This window comes from Juglans regia, chromosome 1 (assembly GCF_001411555.2).
Source record: "Juglans regia cultivar Chandler chromosome 1, Walnut 2.0, whole genome shotgun sequence".
NCBI lineage: Eukaryota > Viridiplantae > Streptophyta > Magnoliopsida > Fagales > Juglandaceae > Juglans > Juglans regia.
This window is the reverse complement of record NC_049901.1, coordinates 19,639,576-19,649,272: the sequence shown is the minus strand read 5'-3', so window position 1 is coordinate 19,649,272 and position 9,697 is coordinate 19,639,576. Positions and strand designations below refer to the sequence as shown.

Below are 9,697 nucleotides of genomic sequence, written 5' to 3'. Positions count from 1 at the left end.
ACATACAAAAAGAGGATGAACTAAACAAAGGCAATCCTTCCTACACGCCATTGGCATCATGGCACTTGGGTGCTTATCATTGGAGGTGAGTCGTCGTGTCTCAGAGCAGACATTAGGCGCTGACATGGTTGATTTGTCGTGTGAGAAATCGTCTGTACATGGGGGCTAGTACTGATCATCGGTTTCGGTCTTTAAAATCCAAATGATCACATACATATTAGATTTGGATTTTCACTAAAGCCAAACTACCTTTTAAACTATTTAAAAAATTTGGATTTTAAATCATCATTGCTTTGAAAAAACAAATTAAAATTCTTTAATTCAACCTACGTTTCTTTTGTTTGTATTTCAATTACTTATATATTAACTCCGGTTGTTAAAGATTAGAATTTTACTGTACATGAGGATTTGTAAACTTTACTATTAAAGAGTTAACAAGGGTGGCACGACGTAGCGCTCAGCCTCTTTACCTTTTCTTAGATGATTTTTGTAATTTTAAAACGAGTGTATTTAGTAAAACGAGTAATACTATACACTACACTCTCATCCCACTATGTAAATGTGACACATTTATTATAATTAGATGATCATCTAATGAAAGATCATTTAATAGTGACAAATGTGCCACATATTACATAATGAAATAAAAATAAGATGATAATGTGAAGTATAGAATTTTTCATTGACAACATTTTGACTTAAATATCAAAATTATTAAAATTCAAAAGGGAGAAATTTTCAAAATTTGAGTATAAGGATATAAATAGGTCAAATAGTAAGTCACATTAACTGTTTTAATATTTAACATTTAATTTCAGTTTTTCATATTTATCTATGTTTCGATCAAGGTCAAGGTCCCATGCAAGTGGATCTACAGAGAGATTATCGTGCGAACTGTTGTTAGATTTCCTTGTTAACTCGAGACTTGTCTTTTTGTTTAATAAGCATAACTCAAGACTTGTTACATGTGAACATGCAATAATGTAAGGAGTCTGATCCACCCAAGTTTGAATAATAATAAAAAAATAAAAAAAAAAAAAACTTCTGTTTTCTTGGTACAACATTGGTAACCATATGAAGGCTATCCCAATTAAAGTTCCTTGCTGTTTAGCCCATTCCTTTCGTTTTGTTTTCCTGGTCGATTGTGCTTTAGCAGGTACCATTTGATCAACATGCCATTCTTTTCAAAAGAAAAGATTAGATTAATGTTCATTTACACACCAAAAGACTACAAATCCACGTGACGAGGTGTGCAGTAAGTGGTGAGAGGAGAATAGGGCAAGCACTCGGCCAAACAAACAGAGTCCTGCAATCACACACCAAAAAAGAGAGGGCTTTCACATCAAACTCTGAAATAGGTAGGGAATGAAAAAGAAAAGGACACCACAAGCTGCCAAATTTCAGACAGCCTTTCTTATCAAACGCCTCCTCGACTATCCCTCTCCTTCGTCTCTATAATCCTCTCTCTCTCTACCAAACGAATCTCTTTCTGTTCCTCATGGACCCCTCCCTCACTGCCTCACATCTCTTTTCTCTTTTGATCCTTTTAAAAACTCACGAAGATATTCCAAAATTATAAAAACAAAATAATATGATAACATAATTTAATGAGTGCTTTGTCTACTTCGTGACCCTTTGAGCCTCTGAGCCGGTACCCATAACCCGAGAGAGATATCTGAACCTACCCTCCTTTTTCATGTGGATTTTCAACCTCCCCTTATATATCACACTACTCGTACAGACCAGCCATAGGCCCAGAGAGAGAGACAGAGAGAGACCCTTCTAACAATTTTCGTTTACTTCTTTAGGTTTCTCTAACACAGAGCTTTTGAATAAGAGGAGGAGATTGTATCTTGGGAGCCTCGATAAGTGACAAAAAGTTTTACTCCTCAATCTTCATCCTCTTACAAATGCCACCATCTTTGAATCTCTCCTGAATCTTTCCTTTTCCTCTTTATATCATCCCATATTTTCCGAGAAACATAAAGTGGTCTAGCTCCTTTATAAAGCAGATTCATAGTTCAAAGCTCTCCCCTTTAAATCCCAAGTCCCACCTCTCTTTCCCTCTTTTTCCAACTTCCCAAGTGATTTTCTTCCTTTTCCATCCCTTTACCCCTCAACAAAACTTTCCACACAATCGTGACTCCAAAAAAAAAAAAAAAAGAGAGAACTTTCCACTCAATCATATTTTCTCGTTTCCCAAACAGACCCACGAAGCCCTCGCCATCCATATTGAGTCTCTCAACGCCTAAAACTACAACCCAGAAAGTCCATAGCTACTGCTTAAGATGTTCTCTCTTACGATCATCTTTCGGTCTTTTATTTGTTTGTGGTTTATGGTTTACAACGCTCGTGCCGGTTTACTTTCTGAACCGGCTAATGGCCATGACCAGCCGTTGAACCCGGGCGAGTACTCCGTCCCGGCCTACCCGGTTCAGACTCAGACCCAGACCTGCCGGCTCGACCTCTCAAGCGAGCTCTTCGGCGGCGTGAGCGAGGCCTGCGGTAAGAACCTCGACCGAAGCCGTTGCTGCCCCGTTTTGGCCGCGTGGCTCTTCGCTGCTCACGCCAGGTCGGCTCTGCAGGTGTCATCGGCTCCGGCTCCCGCGGCGGAAGAAGACCTCCCGATGATGCCGGACGACGCGCAGAGGTGTGTGAACACACTGCAAAGCTCGCTGTTGAGCCGGGGCATTCGGATTCCACAGCCGAACGCGAGCTGTGACGCCATCCTTTGCTTCTGTGGGATTCGGTTACACCAGATTAGCTCGCTGAGCTGTCCCGCGGCTTTCAACGTTACTGGGTTTCACAATGCCACTCCGACGGTTTCCGTCAGGAATTTGGAGAAGAATTGCCGGAATTCTTCTTATTCTGGTTGCACCAAGTGCCTTGGTGCCCTTCAAAAGGTTAGTTTCCCTCAATTCATATAACTATATAACCGTTTAATTTATGTAAATGATGTGATAATATACCGATCTGCTTAGCTCTGGTTTTGTGTGCGTGTTGACGTATGGAAATCTAGATTGGGTTCTGGGGTTTTTGGTATTAGTCTTGCGAACTGACTCGATAGTTTTGGTTGAGCTCCAAGCATCTTCGTGTGATAATAAATTTTATATATTTGTCCGAGCCTACACATTTTCTTCTATGAAACAGGGAGACTTGTCTGATTTAAGTTGATAGTAAAAAATAAGTAATTGGATTCAATCCCATTTTCTTTCTAAAACCAACCATGATTGAGATGCCTTTTTCGATTGACAAAGTGTAATGAATATATATAAATATATATGGATTTAAACCTGGTGATGATGGCACATGAACACGATGGTGTGGAAGTGTCTGAAAGTAGAGATGAGTTGGAGTTGTTCGTCCTGCCGTTTTCTAAAACAACCAAAGTCGTTTCGGTAGACCCCTTTGAAAACGACTCCATGTTTTGCATCGTTGTTTCCTTTTTACCTAACCTTTTTATTTATTTTTTATTTGGAATGTAATATGACTGAAATGCCCATACTGTACTGTCCATAATTACAGCTCAGGGGTGGATACAAAAACGGGACGGGAGGTGACAAGGCCACTAGCGAAAGGGCGAGCAAGATGTTCAACAGGGACTGCCAGCTCATGGGGCTGACTTGGCTGTTAGCGCGCAACAAAACGGCCTACATTCCTACGGTCTCGGCCGTGTTACGGGCCATAATGTACAGTGCGCATCCGCCGCACGAGTCCACGTGCAGCCCCGATCAGGAGAACATGCCACTCGCCGTGGATTCCTTGCAGTTCCAGAAAGCCCAGTCCTCGTCGTCGCCGTCCATACTTCGGTTTCCCGTTTTGCCACTAATCATTTGGGTTTTCCTGTTCGTGTAAAAAATAAATAAATAAAAAAGAAAAGGTGGCGTCCGTCCGTGGCGTGGCCATCTTCTCTCTCTCTCTCACTGGAAATTTTTTGGGTGTCTTATGTTGTGTCGGGTCACGTGAAGCTAGTAGACAAATGGGCTACCGGGGATGTTTTTGTCTTTTTTGCCCACTGTAAATGTCAGCCCGTACCGAGACTTGATTGACGTGTAGATGTAGTAACGTGGCGTATGGTATGGTATGGTATGGTATTGAGGGAGGAGGGATGGGTTGTTGTTTTAATTTTGCTAAATTTATATTCATAGTGTTACATCAAATCTTATTGCCATATTTTTATGGCACATATTCAAAGAGCCATGTTTAATGAGTTGCCTCTCTACTGAATATGAATTTGTTATGAGTAAATGGAAAATGATAAACTTAAAGAGTGTCAAACAGGGTTAAAGCCAGAGAAATCAGCTTAGATTGCGCGGATTGGATTAACAAAAGTGGGGGAAGCCGTCGAGAAAACCGACTCACGAGGCAACAGGACCATCTCCCTATGACTCAGTATGTTGGTCGCGTTGCTGTGTGTATTTGATAATTTTGGGCTACAATTTCAAAGCGTGAATTTAAAAAACTTGGAAATAAAAAGCCAGAGAGTTGACGTGTATAGACTCGAGGGGTACAATATTCTCTAATTTCACGTGTTTGTGGGGAGAGAATTGAGGTTGAATGTTTGCTGCAAATTGACCAATGTCTAATCTTTGGGCCGGACCACACCACTAATTTGCATATGGAAATAGGACATAAGTTTGATGGGGGCAAAGAACATTCATCCTTCAAATTTATTTGACACTCGGATGCTAATAAGATGAAGAATCAATCGAGTAATTATCAATGAGTTCCCTAAAGAAAGCTGTACATAACATTTCAATTTACAAGTAAAGCCTAGACGTGAATTTAAATATAGTTTTCCTCGACTATCTAAAATAAGAAGATAAGCACTCACCAGCCTTTGCCTATTAGCCACAGCCAGTCGAGTGTCACCCCTGCAAAAATACCTCCTAGAAGAAACAAAACCAAAAGGTTTCCCAAGGCATTCTGCTCCGGTCCCTACGAGAGGATTAGAAGAAACACATTTAAGTTTTCTTATAAACGTTCTTGGCCTTTATAAAAAGCCGATAATGAGTAGCTTTTGGCAAACTAACCTTGTAACCTTTTGGCGCAGAAGTAAGGACACAGACAGTGAGGTAACCATTCGTTAACCCCAAGAAGGATGTGAGCAGTATCATCCATCCTTGGTCACCATACTTGGCCGTGAAATAGAATGCTGGGATGAGTAAAAACCGAGAGAGAATTGCTATCATGAGACCTTTCCGTGATTCCAACTTCAGGAATTTCAAGAGTGGAATGTATCTTCCAATAAGATCCCATGCATTATACATTGCAATCAAAACAAGAGCATACCTGAAAATTTAACCACTTATCAGAATATCACACTAAAACATGAGCACGCACACGTACACACAAACATACTGTGAGAGACCTTGTCCTTCAATTCTCTAATTGGTCATTGCGGGACAGCGAGATGGACATGATAAATTATTGATGTGCATAAGTGATTAACATGGCACTAAAACAATGAAGTATTATTTGATATGCACATACCATGCACCTAAGCTGTGAGATCCAGTATCTTCAGATAAGAATCCAGGGAAAATAGATAGTGTCAGAACATATATCAGAAACATATCAAGTGCATAATCAATGTTCTGAAATAACAATTCTTTGTTGCTTAGCCGCTCAAGTTGTTTTGGGTCTTCCTCAGCCTGCAAAATTCCAGTGTCTCACAAATGATTGACTTGATGAATAATAGGGAAATTTATTGCATGCTATTAGAGAGAGAAAGACATGCCTCTTGTTGTGGTAAGGTTTGGATGCCGCCAGCAGCAAGGTCAGCTGTAACGGTTTTTGATCCTTCTGAGGCTGCCTTTGAACGGTAATACTTCACAATTGCAAGTTTCGGAAAGGCAAATGCATAGAGAAGAACACAAAGAAGCTCGAAAAAGGTGGAAATGGCAAAGAACAAAACTGCATTGGAGCATAAAATATAATTTTTAGAAACATCTTTTCAGAAAGCCCAAGAGTATGCTTGTCTGTCTATTATGATAGTTTACCAAGAAAAAATGGAAAATAGCATTCAAATATTTCAACATGTAATGATTTCTTAGCATCAAGAAGAAGATTAAACACACAGTTGTTTTAAGAAAGATGGACTTAATCAATTACACACCAATCCAATCATAGCATGCACCTAAAGTCCACCATTCCCTGAAGGATGACTATTGAAGTTGAGAAGAACCAGAATAAATGGAAGTAATAGAAACGCAGAAACTGAAAGAACAGGTTTTTCTAGGACCTTTTGTATAATCAGGTGATACAATAAATAACGTTCAAACAAAAATTACTCGTCAATGTCCTCTGTCACTCTTGTATAAATATTACTGGACAATGAAAGTTTTATGCAGTCAACAATGAGTCTCAAGTTACTCGTGTCCAAAACAAACTTGAAATGAGTTGGACAAACCTACAAATTAAGAGCTAGAAGCTCATAGTGGATAAGGATCTCAAATTAATCCAACTATAGTTAACAACTTAAGATGAACAAGTGAATCCTTGAAAGAAACAAAAATAATAGGAATTTGATGATATGGCTCATAATATGCAATTGGAAATTTGTAACTATAATTTCCAGAAGTCACCAATCTGCTGTCATAGCATTAATTTTTCAACAATAGCACCATCAGGGAGATTTTTTCCTTATAATTCTATATATAGGAAACTGAAATAATAGCTATCTGAACATACGTGCACCCTTGCGAAGACCATCCTTGGTACTTTCAAAAGCTGCTTTTGTTATCAACCTCAAAGCAGAGGTTAGAGCCCCTGATGCAGCCAAGCCGGCAAGGAAAGACTGAAAAAAAGGGAAAAGAAAAAGAAACAGTAAAACAAAGAAACTAATGACAAGTTTCTCAAGTCTCAACAGCTGAGAATCTGTTGAACATGTTATGTAATAATGACGGTCATGAATACTGACTTGAATGAATTCAGGTCGCATGAAGGAGAGATCCCCAACCATTCCTCCCTGTACATGAGCATCTGCAACTCCAAAAGCACCGCTAATGGCACATATTCCAATAAAAGTTCCAAGTCCCCCTTTTCCAGAAGTAGCTAAATCCAACTATTGCAGAATAATGATAGAGAAGAAAGGAATAAAACACAATCTCAAAGGATTAATAATTTGTTTCTAAATTAATGGTATGTGTAACCAGATCTGGTAGAATTCAGGAAGGAAAATATTTGATGAGGAGAACAAATTGTACTTACAACTAAAACCAAAAAAGAGCTTATAAAAAACAGGATATAGCCAAATAGGTTCCTTCGTCTAGTATTGATTTTTGCCTCATGGTATGCCAATATTGCAAGTGTTCCAAGGGCAAATGGCTGATATACAAGAGTCAAGACCCTTGCAGAATGGTATTTCTGCAAAAGAAGAAAAGAAAGAAGGTTGATTACTTAGGCAATCCTTTGCTACAGAATCAACTATTGACATTCTTATAATTGAGATTCAGAAAAGGTCTTACGAATGGAGTAAAAAATATATATTATAATTCACCAAATCTAGATCTAGCACATTGATGCAAAAGATATGTGATGGAAACAGTCCAGAGCAAGTCTTAATAGAGGCAAAATGGGTCCTACCAAACCATAAATGATATGTTACAAAACCTATAATCTAATTCAGGGCATAGAGATTGCAGTTTGGAAACCAATCAGAAAAATCAGGATAAATGGGAATTAACAGGCCACGGCTGAATGAAAAATGAAGAGAAGAATATGTAAAACGTTTCCACAGTAAATGGTTCAAAATCTCAAAATTTCTGCAAGTGACAGGATCAATAACTGTGCTTTATTTTCAATTTCCGTGAATTGATCGGGAAAAAGGGTGGGAACAAGCTGCTGAGCTAAGTGGTACCAACCTCTGGTCAACCAATTCCTATTTGCCGTTTATCAGTAAAACAATGAGGTTAGATCACCCATTACACCTTAAATTTAGGTTTTCATATAAGTGTTAGATATCTTCTTCAAGTGCTTCCTTTCAGAGGAGTGGCTTTGCAGGCCAGTTGGACATGAAACACATGCCTTAACAAAACTACAGCCATTATAATAACTCCAAAACCTGAAATAGCATACTAAAAGCCTGAGAGAGACTTCATATACCGGGAACAAGTCAGAATAGTAATCTCCAATAGTAAGCATACTGTTCCACGAAACAAGGCACCCGTTTCCAAGAAGCCAGCATACTATAATTGCCATATACTTTCCCTGTTAATGAAAGCAGATATAAATAAAAATAATCTTTAGATAACCAAGCATACTTCAGCAGTGACAAATAAAGAAAACGAAAGTCTTGATCACAAGCTAAAAAAAATACAAAAACAAAAAGAAAGCTTTATAACAAACCTCTAGATTAGCAGGAGGCACATTTTCATAAGGGGCTGCCATGAATGAATGCTTTCCTTTCAACGAACTCCTACAGCTGATGCCGACAATGTGTGAACGAGTAGTTATTAAAGAACTGGTTCATTTTATTTAAGGCTTTTTTTCCCCATCCCACCTCAGGCCCAGTAGCTAAGTAGGACTTATTCCAGAATTTCCAGGGCATTATTCCAACTAATTGAATAAAAATCCGTCCACGCTACAAATTAAATTGCCTTGTAGTCTTCAATTCATGATGAAATTCATGGCAAGGGGAAAAAAGGAGATATTTCCAACACCCAGAACTACAATTTTCAAAACCAATAATCAATTAAGAAAGAAAAAAAGAACAAGAACCCATTCATCATATGATAAATACATGATCGGTTCACAAACATGAAAAATTACAGTCATTCAACATGAATGAACCTCAACTCTTTAGAATGAGAAATAGAAATCAAAGAAGCATCAATCAGATGAAACAACCAATAGCACATACAAGACAAAAATTGAAACCCAGAGGTGGAACTCACAGTTAGAAGCTGGCTGCGTATTTATGGCCTAAGAGAGATTCTGGTACCTTTTCTGAGAATCTGGAATTGCTTTGTTTTATCTACTCATATACCAGTAGATAATCTAAAAAAGAAAACTTTAGAAATAATAGAAAAGAAAAAGAACTTCTTGTGGTTTGATGATCTAAAAGCAAATATATTTTCAACAATTATAGCGCTGGCTATTTCCAGTTGCTACTGCAATTTCTTTGGTGGAAAATTAAAATCCAAAAGTTTCCGTGTTTGGTCGAATGTAGTCATTCCTCTGGAGTTCCTCCGACTTCCTCGAAAGGGACTCACGATTTGATTAGTATTTGTTTTTGAAAAGGAATCTTTTTCTATTTATTTCCATTTTTAATAATCTAGGTAATGATATCTTTGAAACCGATTTATTACTCTTTTAGTATTTATATTATATTTAAAAAAATTTATTTTATTATTATTTATTTTAAATATTTTTTTAATATTCTTAATTATTAAAAAAAATTAAAAAATATATAATTTTATTAATAATCACTTCTTTAACTATTAAATAAAATTAAAAAAAATAAATATAAAAAATAATAAATTACCTTTCATTTTCCATCTTTAAGTGGCATGCGTTGACCAATTGGATGACGATCACTTCTATTTCATTGAAAATAATTTATTTTGGATATCACTTCTCATTTCTATTTTATTTTTTTTTATTTTCTCTTTTTTTTTTATTCATGCTAGTTTAATATTTTTCCCTTTCACGCAGGAGGTGGACCGTAGAGTCCCTCATTTAGAGAAAACAGAGA

The 9,697-nt window shown here is 37.6% G+C and overlaps 2 protein-coding genes across 2 annotated transcripts; one reads left to right on the top strand and one right to left on the bottom strand.

The window, feature by feature from the left end:
- Window positions 1–1,063: 1,063 nt before the first annotated feature.
- LOC108991980 (equilibrative nucleotide transporter 3-like) lies at window positions 1,064–9,209 on the bottom strand. The gene is made up of 11 exons (XM_018966410.2): window positions 8,898–9,209; window positions 8,350–8,425; window positions 8,107–8,211; window positions 7,213–7,368; window positions 6,923–7,066; window positions 6,694–6,799; window positions 5,741–5,916; window positions 5,494–5,654; window positions 5,034–5,292; window positions 4,835–4,938; window positions 1,064–1,306 (listed from the first exon to the last, which is right to left on the bottom strand). The coding sequence occupies exons 2-11, from the start codon at window positions 8,389–8,391 to the stop codon at window positions 1,210–1,212; spliced, it is 1,350 nt and encodes a 449-aa protein (XP_018821955.2). The 5' UTR covers window positions 8,392–8,425; window positions 8,898–9,209; the 3' UTR covers window positions 1,064–1,209.
- Window positions 1,661–4,207, top strand: LOC108979629 (uncharacterized GPI-anchored protein At4g28100-like). The gene is made up of 2 exons (XM_018950338.2): window positions 1,661–2,903; window positions 3,526–4,207. Exons 1-2 carry the CDS (start codon window positions 2,289–2,291, stop codon window positions 3,853–3,855), a joined length of 945 nt encoding a protein of 314 aa, XP_018805883.1. The 5' UTR covers window positions 1,661–2,288; the 3' UTR covers window positions 3,856–4,207.
- Window positions 9,210–9,697: the final 488 nt, after the last annotated feature.

Coding starts and splice junctions, on each gene's coding strand:
- LOC108991980 (XM_018966410.2), bottom strand. CDS start 8,391: ATGGCAGCCCCTTATGAAAATGTGCCTCCTGCTAATCTAGAG. Junction 7,369..8,106: donor ACTATTCTGACTTGTTCCCG/GTATATGAAGTC, acceptor CTTCTTTTGCAG/AAATACCATTCTGCAAGGGT. Junction 5,655..5,740: donor AAACCTTACCACAACAAGAG/GCATGTCTTTCT, acceptor GGAATTTTGCAG/GCTGAGGAAGACCCAAAACA.
- LOC108979629 (XM_018950338.2), top strand. CDS start 2,289: ATGTTCTCTCTTACGATCATCTTTCGGTCTTTTATTTGTTTGTGGTTT. Junction 2,904..3,525: donor GCCTTGGTGCCCTTCAAAAG/GTTAGTTTCCCT, acceptor CCATAATTACAG/CTCAGGGGTGGATACAAAAA.